This window comes from Myotis brandtii, unplaced genomic scaffold, assembly GCF_000412655.1.
Source record: "Myotis brandtii unplaced genomic scaffold, ASM41265v1 scaffold708, whole genome shotgun sequence".
In the NCBI taxonomy this organism is placed as follows: Eukaryota; Metazoa; Chordata; class Mammalia; order Chiroptera; family Vespertilionidae; genus Myotis; species Myotis brandtii.
The window spans coordinates 942,347-963,265 of NW_005370777.1; the positions used below are offsets into that span (position 1 = coordinate 942,347).

At 39.7% G+C, this 20,919-nt stretch overlaps 1 protein-coding gene across 1 annotated transcript in view; it reads left to right on the plus strand.

Annotated features, from left to right (window-relative positions):
- Positions 1 to 11: 11 nt before the first annotated feature.
- Positions 12 to 20,919, plus strand: part of ANKS1B (ankyrin repeat and sterile alpha motif domain containing 1B) — an 822,202-nt gene continuing 801,294 nt past the window's right edge. The window contains exon 1 of the mRNA XM_005882370.2: positions 12 to 204. Coding sequence (XP_005882432.1) covers positions 71 to 204 — 134 coding nt within the window. The 5' untranslated portion in view covers positions 12 to 70. The remainder of the gene's footprint in view (positions 205 to 20,919) is intronic.

The following is a 20,919-nucleotide window of genomic DNA, read 5'->3' on the forward strand; positions in this document are numbered from 1 at the left end:
GGAGTGGGGGGTGGGCGGGGAGAAGGGCCCGGAGGGGGAAAGGACTCCGCAAAGGAGTCGGGTAGAGACTATGGGGAAGGACCAGGAGCTGCTGGAAGCGGCTCGCACGGGCAACGTGGCTCTGGTGGAGAAACTCCTGTCTGGCAGGAAAGGAGGGATCCTGGGCGGTGGATCCGGACCCCTGCCCCTGTCGAATCTGCTCAGGTAAGGACGGGCGCCCGCTCCGGGATTGCCTCCCTCCTGAAGCAGGGTGATGGGTACGCGCTGCTCCTCGGGGTAACGGCACCTGCTGGCGGCCAGCGGTTCATTCTTAAATTAGACAGGGACACAGTGTGTGTGGATGGAGAGGAGCCTGCTCGAGCCTCCCGGTCAGATGGACGCCTCGGATTCTTGGAGTAATTTTAGAATAGCCTTCCATCAATGCGCCAGTAGCTACTTTTCTCAGAGCCGTGGTGCAGAACTTGGACATGGGCTAGTGTTGCTGGAAGGAAATGGGTGTTCCACCTGCTCTCCATCCGTGTTTATTCTCTAGCTTCAGCCTCGAACCCAGCCTTGTTGTGTGCGTGTGTATCTATTTAAATGAGATTGGCAGAGAAGCTATAGCGTGAATGCAATTACCCCTGCAAAAGCCACAGCCTTGGGTTGCCGCTACCTGCTCTTGCAGAAGGCATTTGCTCTGCTGTGGGTTATGAGCCCACAGGATGAAGAAAGTGAGCCTTCGGTGAGATGGCATCAGTACAGGGTGTGGATAGAACTTGATGAGGCAGCCCAGCAGTACTTTGTTACCTGGATATAGCTGAGTGGAAACTTAGTTATTTTGTATCTCAGGATTGGGATACTTACTGTATTTGGAACATGGTAGAGGCCTTTTAATGTGCAGATGTTTCAGGTGAGGCTGATACCGCTTGGAGAATCTTTCTAGGATGACATTTTAAAAAAATGTCAAGGTCTTTATTCAGCAAGCAGTGCTTTAGAAATAGCAGGGATCATTTACACATTTAAAAAACTGTTGACTTAGGTTTGCAATTACCCTGCAAAAGCCACAGCCTTTGGCTGCTGCTGCCTTCTCTTGCAGAAGGCAAAAGTTGAATTGATGGACAAATGAGATCAGTTGGGAGGAAGGACGCCTGGAGAGTAGTCACTAGATAAAATTCAAGGAAAGCTCTTTAGTTTCTAAAATCATGGCCTTTCCACGTATCCTGGATATTCTGGGAGGCATTATTCATATCTTTACCCCATCTCTTAGGCAACTCAGCTGTACTTGTAAAAAAAAAATTAAAAGCCCAAGTGATTTTCATGGTTTTAAAAAGCTGTTCTGTGCTACTCCTAACATGTGCTTAATACAAACTTTTGGACGATAACAGTGTTTTCTAAATACAGTTCTCATATGTTGTAGTGGTCAGACAATGCAGTTAATTGCAGTCCTGGCTAATAGGGAAAATGAAAACATTCGTGTTACAGTGAAATGAATTTGGTTGGAAAATAGTTGCTGGGATTCAAAAAAGCTCCGTAAGTGAACATCTATACTTGTTGACAGTGACATTTTATTGGAATGACAGTTCACTTCAGAACAATGAATGTTTGTGGGACATGTTTTTTCAGTAGGTCTTAGAAGTGATGACTCCTGTGTACACTCCACTCCCTTGTTAAATAATTTTCACTTCCATGCACAAGTAGATAATGTGTACATATTTTATATTATAGCTCCAGTAAGTGTCCTTAGTCACAGATAATGTATACAAAAGCAGATATCTGGTTACAGTTTTAAGTTGCGGGTAAAATAAATTTTTGCCAGAGTGACGTATCAGTTATAACATTGAATATGGCTAGAAACCTATGTGGTTAAAATAGGTTTCTAAAAATAATCAGTTCCTTTGGAATAACATTAAAGAGTTCTTTGAGAACAGGAAGAACTCCAGTTAATTTCATTGAGATAGTTAAAAAAAAGCCTGTTTTTGTGATCAGCAGATATCTATGAAATACTTTCTCAGTTGTGCCATTTTTTAAATTGTTTTATTGCTTAAGGTATTACAAAGAGTATTATATATGTCTCCTTTCTTTTTCTCCCCTTGACCTTCCCCTAGCATCCCATACCCACCAGTGTCTTGTGTCCATTGGTTATGCTTATATGCATGCATACAAGTCCTTTGGTTGATCTCTACCCACCCCCCAACCCTCCCCGGCCCTTCCCGCTGTAGTTTGTGCCATTTTTAGAAAGAATAGATGTCAAATTTTAGGAATATAATACCAACTATTTAATGTTAGTAAACATTAAATCTCAAAATTGTGACCCACAGTGTACCTCTTGAATGAGAGGTTTTCTATTTTGCTGTCTTTCAGAGGTAGTAGCAGTAACTCTACAACAAGAATGCACGTAGAAAACAATGAAACTAAAAAAACATGCTCATTAGAGCAGTGTGAACCAAGTTGTAAAAATCAGAATCAAACCCAGTAACCTTTAAACTTGCACTTTTCTACCTCATACTGAATAAACAACTAAAACAGTGTCTTTGAAGAAAATGGGAGTTGAACTTGTATTCTTCGGGTGATCATTTGCATAAAATGGAATTCCTGAGAGAAGGCACGGTTTATTTAGTTGTCACTTTATTTCATAAATGATTGTCATCAGAAATTTATTTATAGGATAATGGAAAATGTGACCCTCTCCACTTCAAACATGATGACCCTTCAAAATTTTAAAATATTTTGGAATGAATTGTGGAATAGGGCTGTCTCTCCCCACCATTTATTACTTGTGTTGTGTAATAGTAGTGTTCGATCCTATGTGAAAATCTTACGTGTGTTGTCTCATTCAATTCTATGTCAACCTTAAGTGGTCGATCCTCATTTCACAGATGAAGGACCAAAGAGATAGGAAGACCAAGAACTTGCCCAAGGTCCCATAATTAGTACTGGCAAAGATGTGAAGTAAAGTGATTCAGATTTGCTCCACTACATCTTATGTGTAATTCATTGAATGTTTTATTTTCAAAAGTTTAAGGTGTATCTGAATATTTTTTTGCTATGCATAATTTAATTAAAAAACCTTAAATTTTTTTCTAATTAAAAAAAATCTCATCACTGCCCTTTGAGGGATCACCAGTTAAGAAATTGTGTGAAGATGCTTTTGATTACATATTGTTTCTCTCCATCGATGTTTCTAACTCTCTATCTCTCTCCCTTCCTCTCTGTAAAAAATCAATAAAATATATTTAAAAAAAAAGAAATTGTGTGAAGATGCTTTTGATTACATATTGCCTACTAAGTGAGCAGTGGCTATTATGATGTGGAGTCAGGTATTCTTGGGTGACAGCTGAACTTTTCAGCAAAAGTAAGAATGACCTTGAATAAATATAAAATTGCTCCAAGCCTTACTGTCCTCTTCTATAAAGTAGGAATAGCAATAGCACCTACCATACAGCGTTGTTGTAAGGATTAAATGAGATGTTAAGCAATGAATGCACGTCATTTAGCACATTGGTGTTCACCATTAGTGTTATTGGAATTTCTCATGCATCTCTAAAGCACTGGACTCTATTTCTTAAGACCTTAATGACTATGGACTGGGAGTAAATTTCTGTGGTAGGTTTTCCATTAGAATCACAGAATCGTCAAATAGCATGGGGCCTTTTAATTCAGCATCTCACTTAGAGGAATTACCTCTAACATCCTTTACCAGCGAGTTACTCCAGCCCTGTGAAGCCCTCCAGTGACTAGATCTGTTCCATTTTTGAAAGCTCTAAAATTACTTAAAAAATTCATTTTATTGAGTTGAAATCCACTTCCCTTTAATTTCCAGCAGTTGGTATTAGTTTAATTTATCTGCCAGGACAGTTCTTAAGGTGCATGCATTTAGCTATTTTGTTTTCTTATAAAACTTCTATATTTTTTTCATGGAAGTACCGTATTTCCAGCAACTTTTTGTCATGTGGCATTACAGATTAGGCGAACTTAGATTTTCATACTTTTTATTGCTCTATTTTTCTTTCTTTGTATATTCTCAAAGTTTGCAATGACTCTCTTGAAGTGTAGCGAGCAGAAGTGGACAAAATGCGCTAGCTGTCATTAGACCAATGTAGAATACATTGGGGCTCGATGTACTGTTGAATTAAAAAAGCAAAACCAAAGAAACAGGTTACAAAATAGCATGTGTAGTACGATCCTACTTTTTTTAAGAAAAAAAAATAAGTGTGTGTGAACATTTATAATGTGCATTAAGAAGTCTGGAATGATCAAGACCACAATGTAAACTGTATTCATTTTTGAGTGGTGGAATTGTGGGTGATCGTTATTTTCTTCTCCCTTATGTGCATTTTCCAGGATTCTACAATGGACACATATTATAAAAATGAAAATAAAACAGCAGCTATTTAAAACATGATACAATGAAACTATCACATTATTATTATTGTTGATCTAAAACCTACCTTAATACAGGTCAGGTTTTTCTAGGCGGTATAATGGCATTGGTTCACATTGAGCAGATACTCAAAACTTCTAGGTATTCTTTTTTTCCATGACAGGTGGAGCCATGCTTTCCCTATGTGGTACGTGTAAATGTGTTGCTTGAACTTAAATTATTCCTATTACATCTCATCTTATTTGCTTTAGCCTATATTTATAATCTATCTAGATCTTCGTGTCTCTTAAGTCTATTTTCCAACAGAGTCACTTCTCTGCATCATCTGTAGATTTAGTAAGCATGTTTTTTATAACTGGAATTCAACACACCATGATGGATCTCTAAAGAACCTCTCTTTGGCTTAGCACAAACCTAAAAGTAGCAGTCTTTATGGGTGGTGTTTCTGCCACCATTGAAGCCACTTAACAGAACTGTCAGCTACTTCTTTCCAATATACCTGTGAGAATAATATGGAGGAGTACTTTATCCACTGCCTTTTTAAATTTACACTATCTTTTGGTTATGGCTTTCCTTTAATTACCCCTTTAGTGGTAAGTCAACAAATTCCATCCAAATCAGGCTACTTTATTATAGCTTGTTTACTATTATAGCTTGTTTCCGAATGTAAGCCATTGATGATGCTTAATACTGATGCGTCTCATTCTTCTGGGTCTGGGTACTTACACTCATTTGAAGCAGCTAAGTGTCTCTTAGGGTCTCTGTCTGTTTAGAACGTCAGTAATCTCCTTACGTTATTTGTTTATCCTTTCTAGTTTGGAAATTACTCTCACCAGGGAAGATAGAAGCAAACTAGAAGTTGGGAAGAATCGGATTCTTGGCATTGTTCAATGTCACGGGAAATTCTCTTGTGGTCTAAAACCATCCATGATTTTTTTACTGTTCCTCTGTCAGAGCTCAAGGTTACATTAGCTGCCATAGCAGTGAACTTTTATACCTCCCTTCTGTTTTTCAAACTTAGCTGAAAGAGACATTAGCATTTTCCCAGGACAAGTATATACGCCTGGTTTTGTGTTTGTTTTCAGCTATCCTCCTCACCACCCCCTTTCATCCTTGAAGAAACCTGAGCTCGTCAGAGCTCACCACAGAAATGAAATTGAGTTGCCTCCCTCCTTTTTCCTCGTCCATAATATATGTGAAATTTCATTGTATTTAACATATCTTTCATGAGGCAGCTGCAATGCCTTTTGAAGTCTCTTCCTTTGGTACAACTGCCTTTTAATCCAAATAGGAATAATTCCCTTTGAAAATGCATATTAAATTATTTCTTTTTTAGTGTGTCTAGATTGAGTTATTTGTATTTGAATAAAGCAATAAAAAGTTTGTGAATGCCTCAGATTTACTTGATTTTCTTAATGCCTCAAGGAGCCATTAGTAAAAGTGTGTCTTACTAATATGTGTTCAATAAGTTCTTGTTGAACATCAAGAATCCAGTCCTCAAGATCCCTATGGGAAAAAATAGCTCAGTAAGTGGAGGAAAAAAACCTTCTGGTCACCAAACACATATAAACCAGATAGCTTATAAATTTTTTTTTTTTAGATTCAGGATCCAGTTCATGAAGTTTTTGTTGACGAGTACAAGGAGATAAGAGGCAACTTGGAAGCATTGTAATTTCCACAACTATTTGAACAACTGTGGTTATGGAGGCTCTGATATAAGATACTTCCAGGGAAACTGCATCGGTTAAGTGGAATAAATCACAAATAGAGCAGTGAAACGGCATGAAAATGTTGTATCTATAAAAATAGTCAACTTGCAAGTGGGTTATCTATTTTAGATAGTAATGATGTTTGAAGCGGTGATTGCACCATTATGTTCAGGGAGCTGTGTCTGCCAGCGCGAACAGTGCCAGCTGCATGATGGGGAGTGAGGAGGGAGAGAGGGAATTTTGGTATTGACCTCTTTCTCTCCTAAGCAGGGTTTTCAGCTCCCTCTTCAAAGCGGTGAGGCTGATGTGTAGCAGGGAATTAGGACAACCGGCCGGTGACTACTACGCACCTTGTCCATTCTTACATTGCCCAATACCTCGTGTGTCTCAGTGGTTCCTTACAGTTGACAGAAGGGTGGAGCAGGTCTTCACTGATGTTAATGCAGAAGCTTACAATATTCAGTAACGTGTCTACCAACTTTAGCCATTTAACCCCTCACGTGGTGGTAAACACAACATGATTAGATCAGTTGTAGAATGAAAGAGTTTACTTAATTATGCATTTGGGGTCGTTTTGAAAAATTCTTTCAAGTAGCCTGTTATAGAACATTCTTCCGTATTTAACTAGAAATGGAAGCTGACTATAATTCAAGTCAAAGATTAGAAAAGACTAATTTCAACCTTCAGAACTTGAAGGACTTTAACATTTAATGCATATTTCGTCTGCCTTTGGTTTCCATTTTGAACATTTTGCAGCATGGTTTTATTAAAATACGATGAGTTGGTGATTCATCATAGGTTGATATGAGAGAATATTTTATATCTGGAAAAGCAGAATTTGCACAGAAGATTCATCTGTGTTCCACTTCGTTCTTATGTACGTGATGACACGGTCCTGTGAACCATATGGCGGGCAGAGGCACAATGCCAGGTGAAAACCCGGGGAACTTCCTTGTATAACACAGACCCAGGGACTCTCCGTAGAGTCCAGTTTTCTTCTTTCGCATGAACAGGACAGCAAGTGATCTCTAAATCTGTGTTCAGTCTGGGTGAGGACTGAAATGGTGTGATTTATTTATTTTATTTTTTAAAATATATTTTTGTTGATTTTAGAGAGAGGAAGGGAGAGGGATAGAGAGATAGTAACATCGATGAGAGAGAAACATCGATTGGCTGCCTCCTGCTCACTTCCCACCAGGGATCGAGTCCACAACCCCAGCATGTGCCCTGACCGGGAATTGATCTGTGACCTCCTAGTTCAGTGATGGCGAACCTATGACACGCGTGTCAGAGATGACATGCGAACTCATTTTTTGGTTGATTTTTCTTTGTTAAATGGCATTTAAATATATAAAATAAATATCAAAAATATAAGTCTTTGTTTTACTATGGTTGCAAATATCAAAAAATTTCTATATGAGACACGGCACCAGAGTTAAGTTAGGGTTTTTCAAAATGCTGACATGCTGAGCTCAAAAGGTTCGCCATCACTGTCCTAGTTCATGTCTGATGCTCCACCATTGAGCAACACCAGCCGGGCGAAATTGTGTGATTCATTTAACAGGATGTCTTCATGAATCTGTCTGAAAATTGAACTTTGCTTCAGTTGTGCTATGGAGTTATCTGGGTTCCAGTATGTTGTGAGGGCAGCTTTATTTAAAGTGGTTAATTACTTCTAGTTAAGTGAGCTGAAACAATCGGCCTAGACTTGTCACCGTTCTTTGAACAAATCTTGAGTGATGGATGTGAGCATAAACAGCCAACCTCATTTCTCTCTGCCTGCTTGATATTTCTGTTCCCCACACCATATTTCCTCTGACTCTTCCTGCCCAAATAGTTTTCTAGAAAGAAAGCCTCATCTCCATTCTAATTGCTACAAGTTCACCCTGGCTCTAGTTTTTGTGCCAACTGTTCCTCTCCTAAGGGAAAGCGGAAATGGGCTGTGTAGTGAGAAGTAGATTAGTTGTATTTTTGAAGTGGTTGTTTGCGTTTGTAATCTCCAGTGTTTACCTATGCCGCCATCTTGGTTTCTCCACCCTGGCTCTAGTTTTTGTGCCAACTGTTCCTCTCCTAAGGGAAAGCGGGAATGGGCTGTGTAGTGAGAAGTAGATTAAGAAGAACGGATATTGAACCCTCAAAACTGAGTTTACAGAGTTTGCTTTCATCATCTCTAGTTTCCTGCCTCCCTCAATGTTAATTTCTAACCTCATGGACTCCGTGTCCTCACTTCTTTCCAGCTTTACACAACCACCATAAACTATTTGTGGGAGCTGACAGTTAATTCATACTGAAGTGTGATTGATTGATATATGCATTTAGGAAGAGGAAGCTCTTTTAACATTTTCATTTAAAGAGGAAACATAACTTTAGACTAAACTAGTTAATCTTGGGAGCTCTTGTAGGAGGGAGTTGAGGGAGTCGATTTTGCGATTTTGCCAGATTTTCGAGAGGGGGTTGGAAAAGGTGGTCATTTATCCTTCCTTCTCATTAGAGACATGAGAAATGGGATAACATAGGGGCTGGTGCTGGAAAAGCCGTTTTGCTACTTATGTAGTCTTTTTATTGGGTATCTGTTATACTATATACACATCTTGGATATCAGCAAATGGCATGTTGTTTGCCTGTTTGCAGAAGAAGTTATTCCTTAGGTGTATATGTTTATGATATGATCACAGATGACAAAGATATGGAGTGCAATTGTACAAGAGCTTTAATATCTAATGTGGTTTGAGATTCAAATTCTTTTAAATGCATTTTCTTGCTTTTTTAAAAAAAATTTCATGTTGCAGGTTGACTTCAGTATCTAGGTTATTGCATAAACCTATGTTTTACTTTACAAGGAAGGCATTGGAAGTTCTGACCCCTGGATCCCAGTTACCATTCTTCCACATTACAGTCTTCTTTCTTCTTTTGTTTGTGCCTTAATTACTGTTTAGCCACTTGGTGTCTCTGTTTGATACCTGTAGTTCCTAATCTGCATTTGAAATGTTTTATGTATCACGAGTAGGCTAAATATAGTATCTTGCGTTTTGAAAATACTGAAACACTGCTATATTTACTTACAGAAGTCTCCCTGTTTTGTATAGCTGTTTTACTGCTAGTGTGGAGACATGGGAGTGAGTGGGAGTGTATTGGAGGTGAGCAGCAGGAATGATAAACGCCAGCAGTGGGGCAGCCCAGGACAGAGTTGCTTCCCGTGGGCTTGCTTTGGCTAGTGAACAGAGTGGTCTCTCACTCTGAAGGTCGATGGAAACTTTGAGGACCTATCAGAGAACATGAAGAATTAGGAACAATGCTAAAACGATCTCCTGCAAGTTTTTCCAGTGGTATGTTTTATGCTGTGTAGTAAAACCAAAATTTATTACTCAATGAACCAACTACGATCCAACTAATCAACGTCAGCCAGGATTTTATAGGGAACTGACCTAAGGATGGTGATAACAAAGAACAATTACTATTTATTTTAACTAGTATTTATTGAGTACCATGTGGATCCTAAAATTGAATCAGATCATCTCTCTCTGCCCTCTAGTACTTGTAGAGTAATTGGACAGATATGTCAACAAAGAGTTAAAATACACTGTGATACAGGAAGGAGACTTGATTGGGGGTGGTGATCACACAATTCAATATGCAGATGATCTATTATAGAATTGTGCATCTGAAGCCTATATAATTTTATTAACCAATGTCATCCCAATAAATTCAATAAAAATAACAGAATTTAAAAATATACGTGGTATTTGCTGTAATGCAAGTACCAAACAATGCTACAGGAACATGAGGAGCAAGGAGATACCTTTATTTCTATCTGAGAGGAATAATCAGGGGACATTTCAAAGAGGAGGTGATTCTTGAATCTTGTTAGATGAATAGGAGTTTACCAGACTGATAGTCTGGGGGAAGGGCATCTCAGCCTAGCATGGTGGCAAAGCCTGAGTGGCGGATAGAGAGGATTGGTTACCTGTGGCAGGATGTAGCAAATAAGTGTACGTACTAACGAGAACAGAACCCAAGTTTCTCACCATTGGAGAAGGAAATTACAAATATAGGAAGGGAGAAACAAAAATGAATCCTGCCTGTGGAGATGGACAAATCATTGCTTTCAATAAATGTAGATATAAACGTGTATTTGTGTGTGCGAATATATTGTTTTCACTGATGGGCATAACTAGTACCCAAATCTTAGCCCTTAATGACCATTTTTCGATAAAAGGAACTCTGGTTTCTTGGTAAAATGACTGATCTAGGACTGAAGCAGAGAAAATGCCAAAAAAAAAATGCTCAAAGAATGACTCTACAAAGCCAGCCTGAAGGGGCTTGAACTCGCAAAGTCTGGGACAGTTTAAGTACCAAAATTAATAATGAAGAATGGGATATTCACATAGTTTAAATGTTCCGCTCCACAAAATAGCCAGTGCAAAGGGAAAAAAGCAATTGTATATGAAGCCTGATAGACATTATCGTAAACAAGTGATTAAAGTGAACATTACGAGCAAGGACAGGTCTCCTACACAGACACCCTCTTGCCCTTTTCTGACTCTGACTCCTTACGCCAGATTATCCCCAGAGGGATACCCTTCCTGTCTTGCTTGGGGTCTAACCCCTGCACTGGGCCACCTTTGCATGTGGTGCCCTTTTCACCCTGTTTGGACTCTGACACCCCATGTCTGGATGTTCCCTTCTGCCACCATCACGTGGATACCCTTGCCACCCTACGTGAGCTCTGACCCTCTCATTTCATGCACACCTCTAGAGGGTGCCCTCTCTAATGTGCTTAAGCTCTGACACCCCATGCTCAGTTCCCCCAATATGGACATTCTCCTCCCCTCGCTCGGGCTCTGTCACTTCACTCTTGCCTCTAGTATGGACGCCTATCTTTCTCTGCCCTACTTAATGGACTTAGGGATGGAATTGTTCAGGAAGAGGAGGGAAATGAAGAAGGAAAAGAGTGGAAGAGGAAGTGGAAGAGGAGAGTAACATAACGCTCTTATTTTTATTTAATGGTGACAATGATGGTGATGATAAATTTCTCCAAGTCAGCCATGCCTATACCCTTGTGTTGGGCAATTAAGAAGTCTAAATTTTTAAAATAAATATTTTTATTGAATTCAGAGAGGAAGAGAGAGGGAGAGAGAGAGAGAAACATCAATGATAAGAGAGAATCATTGATTGGCTGCCTCTTGCACACTCCCTAATGGGATTGAGCCCACAACTTGGGCATGTTGCCCTTGATTGGAATCAAACCTGGGACCCTTCAGTTCACAGGTCGATGCTTTATCCACTGAGCCAAATCAGCTAGGGCAGTGGTCGGCAAACCGCGGCTGGCGAGCCACATGCGGCTCTTTGGCCCCTTGAGTGTGGCTCTTCCACAAAATACCACGTATGGGCGCGCACGTACAGTGCGATGGAAACTTTGTGGCCCATGCGCAGAAGTCGGTTTTCGGCCTGGGCGAGTCTATTTTGAAGAAGTGGCATTAGAATAAGTGGGGGATGTCGGTCGGGAGACGCGGCGCAGGCAGGCCACGAGATACGCAGCGCGGGGGAGGCGCGTAAATTGTAAGGAATTTAATTTTATCAATAAATAATATCGTTATTAAGTATGATATCAAGTTTTAATCAACGTACCTATAGTTTAACTAAGACTTAAAACATTAAGTAAAGTTTATTAAGTTAATTTTAGGGAACGTTGTGGAGTGAAAGAAGATGTAGTGTCGAGGATTGAGAAAGGTATGTTGAGATGGTTTGGTTATTATTATGAAACATTTTTTTAGGTGCCCTGTTTGAGATGGCTACAAAGAAGAAGCAAAGAAAAACGGAAGACGAAAACCGTGAATTTAAAGTTGAATGTACCTACCTATATAGTTTAAGTTTAAAAAATTTGGCTCTCAAAAGAAATTACAATCGTTGTACTGTTGATATTTGGCTCTGTTGACTAATGAGTTTGCCGACCACTGAGCTAGGGCAAGAATTCTAGTGATAGCCTGCCCTGTATGGCTCAGTGGTTGAGCATTGAACCTATGAACCTGGAGGTCATAGTTCCATTCCCGGTCAGGGTACATGCCTGGGGTTGCCGACTCAATCCCCAGTAGAGGGTGTGCAGGAAGAAGCTGATCAATGATTCTCTCTCATCATTGATGTTTCTATCTCTCCCTCTCCCATTCTCTCTGAAATCAATGAATGATAGGTTTTAAAAAAATTCTAGGTGACATGGAGATGATGACCAAAGCTTGGGTATTATGTGGCACTTTTTTCTGGACACTATTTCTCCTTGCACTTTGGAGGAAAGATGTGATAATTTGATAGGCTGGTCAGTATGTTGCATTTTCTTTTTATGAGCTTTTTTTTCCACGTATATTGTTGTGGATATGTAGTAGGCCTCTAGATTGACTGAGAGACAGAAAATCTTTATATAATTTTTGCTGTTTAGCTGAAAGTCTTTATCATAATTGTCAGTGAAATGCCTTCTCAAGAATTTTAGTAAGATGATGATAATGCAAAAGAAGAGTTATAAAAGCACCAAGATAGTAACTGTCATTTACCAAGGAAGTTGAGTTTGCAGAATTTGATAGAGAGAAAGATTTCAGCAAGTAGGTATTTCTTGTTATGTGATATTCCCACTATGATTTTTAAAATGTCACAGACACATTATGTCAGGAAATTGACCAAGTATATTTTAAAATATGGTCAATCTGCATAGGTCTTATAAAAATCATTATTGGTCTAAAGGAACCAGGGCAGTAAATAATTTATACTGGGGATTTTCCAGACTTTAAATTACTACCAGGAATCCATAATTTCTAGAAACAAATCTAAACAAAGAAACTTCCTTGAAGCTCTTTAGTAAGCATTTTGATATAGCTGAAAAATACCCTTTTTATTTGAAAAAATTGGGAAACAGTAGTTTGGGAGCTTTGCAACAGTCATTCATTGCAGTTGTATTCTGTCCTTTAAAGGACCATTTGGCGTTTGATGCCAAGTTTAAGAAAAAATAAGCAGCAGGCAGTATTATCAGTTGTGCTGTCCTTTTCTAGGTCTGGGAAAACAAGCTCAATGGAAAGATGATAACATTTTTGGTTTACTACCTAAGAAGGAATGAAACAGGCCTGGATTTACTAGTAAACAACATGCTTAATGTGCAAGGTACCATCTCGGGATCTAAAGAGATCATGGTTCATCCTCTTTCCTTACCTTCTTACCTTTTCTTATCGTCATCAGCACCTCTAAGAACATATGACCTTTTCATAGTATTTCTTTTTGTATCTTGGCTTTGCAGTTATGGTACTATTTATTCATTAGCAGAATAAGGGACCACACAGTATCTGTCCAATATATTACCTAATCTATTCATTATCTTAACGAAACTCTTGAATGTGGAACTGGGTGATACTGTTTTCTCAGAAATGTAATTCAAATGTTGTTTCTCTGATAGAAAGGAGTTGAGGGAAAGAGTACAAGAGCCATGTCTACTGTGACCTTTCTTGGAAGTCTTGCTTGCTTGTTCTTTACAAGGAAATGGGTTGTTGTTTTTGAATAATCCTCACCCGATATGTTTTTTATTGATTTTAGAGAGAGAGGAAGGGAGAAGGAGAGGGAGAGAGAGAGAGAGAGAGAGAGAGAGAGAGACATCCATCGATCTGTTGCTCCCTGTCCTCACCCTCCACTGGAGATAGAACCCGCAATCTGGGTATGTGCCCTGACCGGGACTTGAACCCTCAGCCTTTTGGTGTATGGGACAACTGAGCCACAAAGGCCAGGGTGGGAAATGTTTTTTTTTTTTTAAATCTTTATTGTTGAGATTATTACAGATATCCCTCTTTTTTTCCCCCATTGCCCCTCTCCCCCATCCCAGGCTATCATATTCCCACTATGATTTTTAAAATGTCACAGACACATCATCCCAGGCTATCACCACCCTATTGTCTGTGTCCAGAGGCAATGCATAACAGTATATGCATATAAGATCTTTGTTTAATCTCTTCCCACCTCCCACCCTCCTTCCCTCTGAGAATCATCAATCTGTTCTATTTCCATGGCTCTGATTATATTTTATTCACCAGTTTATTCTGTTTATTAGATTTCTTATTTGTTTATTTTGATTTTTGGATTCTAATTGTTGATAGGTATGTATTTGTTGCCATTTTGTTGTTCATATTTTTGATTTTTTTCTTTTTCTGCTTCTTCCTCTTCTTAAAGAATACCCTTCAACATTTCTTATACTGATTTGGTGGTGATGAACTCCTTTAGCTTTTTCTTGTCTGTGAAGCTCTTTATCTGACCTTCAATTCTAAAGGATAGCTTTGCTGGGTAGAGTAATCTTGGTTGTAGGTTCTTGCTATTCATCACTTTGAATATTTCTTTCCACTGCCTTCCGGCCTGCATCGTTTCTGTTGAGAAATCAGCTGACAGTTGTATGGGTACTCTCTTGTAGATAACTAACTGCTTTTCTCTTGCTGCTTTTAAGATTCTCTCTTTGTCTTTTGCTCTTGGCATTTTAATGTTGATGTGTCTTGGTGTGGTCCTCTTTGGGTTCCTCTTGTTTGGGACTCTCTGTGCTTCCTGGACTTGTAAGTCTATTTCTTTCACCAGATAGGGGAAGTTTTCTGTTATTATTTCTTCAACTAGGTTTTCAATATCTTGCTCTCTCTCTCTTCTTCTGGCACCCCCATAATGCGAATTTTGGTACACTTGAAGTTGTCCCAGGTGCTCCTTACACTATCTTCATATATTTGGATTCTTTTTCCTTTTGCTCTTTTGGTTGTGTGTTTTTTGCTTCCTCATATTTCAAATCGTTGATTTGGTTCTCAGAATCCTCTACTCTACTGTTGAATCCCTGGATATTATTGTTTATTTCAGTCAGTGTATGCTTAATTTCTGACTGGTCCTTTTGCATTTTTTTGGAAGTTTCTATGACCATGGTTTTGAACTCTATATCCAGTAGTTTGTTTTCTTCCATTTCTTTCATTTATGACATGTTTCTTTGTCTGCATTTTGGCTTCTTCCCTGTGTTTGTTCCTATGTATTGGATAGTGCTGCTATGTCTCCTTGAGTTGGTAGAGTGGCTTTGTGTAGTAGCTGTTCTATAGAGCCCAGTGGCTCAGCCTCCCCAGTCACCTGAGCTGGGAGCTCCAGATGCACCGCTTTGTGGGCTGTGAGCATAATCTTGTTGTCATTGAGACTTGATTGCTGTTGGTGGCATTGGGAGGAATTGACCTCCCAATTGACCTTCAGGTCAATTGGCTGTGAGGACCAGCTCTGACTACAGAGGGAGAGCTGCTGTGCAGTAGACACCCCTTTGGAGCAAGATTTGCTTCAGTGGGGCTTTGGTGCTCACTGAGTCTTCCCCTTGAGTGTGTTTTTATGGATGTGTAGAGTTGTAATCTGGTTTGGTCTGACACTGACCACTGGGTACACTGATGCTTGGGTTTCTAGAGAGGTTCAAAGTCAGCCACTGCCTGGGGCCACCCAGCAGGAGCTACAGAGAGATCTGCAGATTCCTCCTTTTTGTATTGGGTTTGGAAGTGCCCAGATAAGGCCCAGCTGTGAAGCAAGGCAGGCTGGTGTTGATGCTAGGTCTTGGGCCTTTTATTGATGGGTTTGAGACTCCCTGACCCAGCTGCAACTTGTTTGAGAGATTTTAGTCTGATCAAGGACAAGTCATTCATATGCAAAAGCCACTGCACACAGCTTGGGTGAGGTTGTAAATTGGATGAGGAAGGGTTTTAGAGAATCACCAGGGTGGAGCAAACAGAAATGGCTGCCAGTCAGCCCTGAGACCAGGGAGGTCACAGCATAGGGACAATGATCCCTGCAAGCACCTCTGTCTGGAAGAAAGCCACCCCTGAGTTCCTGCCCTGATGCCAGAAAATCCAGTTCCTCCTTGCATGTGTCTGTGTTCTCCAAAGCCTCGCCCTATTACTGGAGCTCAGAGGAAGCGGGATCTTGTAAGTTCAATTTGTGGTGCCAGCCTTTTAAGAGAAACAGCTGGGTCTCCCGCAACCTCTGTGCCACTGAGCCCCAATCTGCACTGGTTTTTACAGCCCATAGTTCTTATTGCCAGAAGGGACTTCTTTTCCCAGTTCTGGGACCCTGGGCTGGGGGGCTTGTGTGAGGCTGGGACCCCTTGCTCCTCCAGGAGGCCTCTGCAGAGACGACCTCCCTCCCGATTGAAAAAGCAGCACACGTGGGTGCCGGACCAGCCTGTTCTGTGCCTCCATACCTCCTACCAGTCTCAGTGCACTTTCTTCTTTACTTCTCTAGTTGTAGGACTTCCATTCAGCCAGCTCTCCAGCGGTTCTGGATGATGGTTGTTCTGTATTGTAGTTGTAATTTTGATGTGGTTGTGGGGGGTGGCAAGTACAAGCGTTTACCTATGCCGCCATCTTAAAATCTCTGGGGAAATGGGGTTTTATAGGAATATATAGACCTCATAAAATCAAGGAGAAATTGAACTGCCAGGAGTTGGAAAGACTGGGAATCAAGGTAGCAAGGATCCGGGTGACAAAATCATGGAGCATATGTGGGGCTGCTGGTTGCTTTGGGCACAACCTGATTGTTCAGAGGGGAAAGGGGACAAAATCTCAGAAAAGGGGTATGTGGAAAAATATTTTTTACCTTGACGATTTTGTGAACTTAATGAGAAAACACCCAAATCATAAGTCTTTCTTCCCTTTATGTTTCCCACTTCCTCTTTGTTATGCTTTCCTTACTTCTTTTTTTTTAAATTTTGTTTTATTGCTTAAAGTATTACAAAGAGGATTACATATGTCTCCTTTTTTCCCCCCCTTTGACATTCCCCCGGCTTCCCCTACCCCCCAGTGTCTAGTGTCCCTTGGTTATGCTTATATGCATGCATACAAGTCCTTCGGTTGATCTCTTACCGCCCCCCGCCCTAACCCTCCCCGGGCTTCCCGCTGTAGTTGGACAGTCTGTTCAATGCTGCTCTGCCTCTGTATCTATTTTTGTTCATCAGTTTATAATGGTCTTTATTATCTATAAATGAGTGAGATCATGTGGTATTTTTCTTTCATTGACTGGCTGATTTCACTTAGCATAATGCTCTCCAGTTCCATCCATGCTGTTGCAAATGGTAAGAGTTCCTTCTTTTTTACAGCAGCATAGTATTCCATCGTGTAGATGTACCACAGTTTTCTAATCCATTCATCTACTGATGGGCACTTAGGCTGTTTCCAAATCTTAGCTATGGTGAATTGTGCTGCTATGAACATAGGGGTGCATAGATCCTTTCTGATTGGTGTTTCTGGTTTCTTGGGATATATTCCTAGAAGTGGGATCACAGGGTCAAATGGGAGTTCCATGTTTTGTTTTTTGAGGAAACTCCATACTGTCTTCCATAGTGGCTGCACCAGTCTGCATTCCCACCAGCAGTGCACAAGTGTTCCTTTTTCTCCACATCCTCTCCAGCACTTGTCATTTGTTGATTTGTTGATGATAGCCAGTCTGACAGGTGTGAGATGGTACCTCATTGTTGTTTTGATTTGCATCTCTCGGATGATTAGCGACTTTGAGCATGTTTTCATATGTCTCTTGGCTTTCTGAATGTCCTCTTTTGAAAGGTGTCTATTTAGGTCCTTTGCCCATTTTTTGATTGGATTGTTTATCTTCCTTTTGTTAAGTTGTATGAGTTCCCTATAAATGTTGGAGATTAGGCCCTTATCAGATATAATGTTGGCAAATATGTTCTCCCATGTAGTGGGCTTTCTTGTTGTTTTGTTGATGGTTTCTTTTGCTGTGCAGAAACTTTTTATTTTGATGTAGTCCCATTTGTTCATTTTCTCTTTAGTTTCAACTGCCCTAGGAGCTGTATCAGTGAAGAAATTGCTTTGGCATATGTCTGAGATTTTGTTGCCTTTGGATTCTTCTAGAATTTTTATGGTTTCCTGTCGTACATTTAAGTCCTTTATCCATTTTGAGTTTATTCTTGTGTATGGTGTAAGTTGGTGGTCTAGTTTCATTTTCTTGCATATATCTGTCCAATTTTCCCAACACCACTTATTGAAGAGACTATCTTGGCTCCATTGAATGTTCTTTCCTCCTTTGTCAAATATTAATTGAGCATATTGGTTCGGGCCGATTTCTGGGTTCTCTATTCTATTCCATTGATCTATATGCCTGTTCTTGTGCCAGTACCAGGCAGTCATACAATGGAGTCAAGACAGTCTCTTCAATAAATGGTGTTGGGAAAATTGGACAGATACATGCAGAAAAATGAAACTAGACCACCAACTTACTCCTTACTTCTTTAAAGAGCCAAAATATTGTGTGACACAACTGAGCACCTTATCTGAGGTGACAGTGGTGTTAGTAGCAATGCTATACTTGTCGGGGCATTTTCAATAGTAAAATCACTCAAAATGAATGCCTGTCCTTGTCTTTTCTCTGGTTATTGGTTGTAAACATTATCCAGACTCTTACCATTCTCTCTCTCTGTGTGTGTGTGTTTTTTTTAAGAAATGTGTATTTATTTTAGATCAGTGAGAAACCCATTTAGAAACCATTGGTGATCCTTAGTTGACTATGGGCCCTGATCTGCACTGAGAACATTAATCTAGGGTTACTAGTTTATAAAGATTCAGACGAAGTTCAAGGTTTTTCTGTTTCTTCTCCAGTTAACATTACTAGGTTCCCTTCCTCTTTCCTCTATGATTAAAAGTTCAGCTGTTTTCCTTCAGCAACTCAGCTGTGTCAGCTTTTGGTGGTAAACCATGTGGCCAGGAAACTAGAACATGCCCTATGGTGAAAGAGGAATAGCAAGGTTGGGAAACATAACCAAAAGAAAGTTAAGAGAAAGAGACATGAGTTGACAGTGGTTCCCTTAAGGTAATTTATTGGCTAATTCGGGTAAATATCTTTGAGGTCCACCATCTGTCTTCGGAGTGTGAAAGGGAACCTTACCCTGGAGAGATGGTCGCAGCCTTGAAAGAAGAGGGTCAAGTTTATCTCCAGGGATTCAAGGGGCTCTACCTTTACTTTTAGAGCCTGTTAAATGGATGGACTTGTGCTTTTAATCTATGTCTTAGAAAGATTATTTCCAAACATCTGTAAATATTAATCTTAAAAGAATTCTTCACATTCCACATTTTGCATCACATTTTGCTAATACTTCGAGTCTTCTGTTCCTTTTTGCAAATAAAGTGCTCATTTTGGCTGTTTTCCAGATATGACAGTTGGTGGACATGCTTCAGTAGAGAAAAGGAAAATTTCCCTGCTTATCTACTCTCTCCCGTCTGCCCAGGATAGTGTGTCTGTCAATTGTGACCTGATTTTGAAATAATTTATTAAATAGAGGGATGCATGATGTTATTTAAAATTTTGGTATGACATTGACTTTCAGTCCTTTATAATAAGCTCTTGACTAAATTCTCTGGGTGAGGTTTATTGCTCCTGGGATTTTAGAAATTTCTTAACTCCGTCAGTGACTTTGGACTCTGTTCAATGTCAAGTATGAGTAATGTTTACTCAGGAAATTAAACATGCTGTTTATTCAGAAGATGAAGCATACTGTATTTTTTTTTTTTGGTCATGAAACAGTATTTTGGATATGTATTATTAGTTGGTAGACTGCTTAAGAAAACTGATAAATAAATGAATATAAAGTACTTTGGTAAAAGTTTATATTTTTTCATTAAATATATTGATATCTTTTCTTTTTTTATGTTAAAATTTAACATATATGCAATGGACAATAAATTACAGTTTTTAATTTGTAATCTTTTCAATTGAAGTTGGGAGAGAAGTCCAAAGAAATTACATTTCTTTTAAGAAGTATGTTTCTGGGTTTTAGGAAAAGTTATGACTCTTAATATCTATCCTAAATATAGATTTCTAATTTAGTCCTCTCTCCTGTACTCTAGACATGTCTCTCCCAGTGGCCTATCTAACGTCACCTCCTCAATGGAGATATTAAAGTCGAAATGTTCATTATTTTACACAGTTTGCTCTGCTTCTTGTATGGCTCCTTTGCGTTAGTGGGACTGCAGTGTGCCATTCATCTAAGCTAGAAACCCTAGAGCATCCTTCCTTCCCACTTACATCCATTCAGTACCACCACTTCCAACATCAGCCCTCCCAACTCATTCCTTCCTCTGCCGTTAAGGAATTGTTCTAAAACACATTACTTTCTGACTTAGAAATTTGTGGCTCTCTAGTGCTTAGTCCAAACTCATTGGAGTGTTATTTGAGGTCGTTTGTGATTTGGCTCCTTCCTTCCTGCCTCATATCTTGCTAATCCTCTACAACAGTGTCCTCCAACCGTAGAACAACTTGGTGTTGTCAGCAGGCTCATAGATTTCCTGCTATTGCTCCCCTTGGAATGCCCATCTTTCCCTCGCGTGCTCAGTGATGCCCTGTTCATCCTTGTAGTCTCATTCCAGCATAGTCATCTCTTTGGGAAGCTTTGCCTGCTCTCTGTCTTCTGTGCATTCCTGTATCTTGTACACACCTGTTTTTAGCACTTCAAATACTGCATTGTAATGATTTGTTCGCATGTTTGCCTTCCCACTCGTCCCTGAACTCCTTCAGGCCTGAAACCTTGGCTTAGTTAAATTTTAAAGTCCTGTACAGTGTTATTGTTTTATGCCTAGAACATGTACAGCATTCCAAAAATTATTTGTTGAGTAACTAAATGAATAACCATGGAACAAGGCAGACTTTGGACTTTGTATATCTTTTTGTTGCATAGTTTGGTACATGTTTTTTGGACTATAGCTTTGAGAGCAATTGTTGGCTGAGAACAGGGGTTTGGTTAGCAACCTCAGTGCTGAGAAATATTAAATCATTTTTAGAGCATCTATTATGTGCTAGGCCACTGTGCTCATTGCCACATATGTA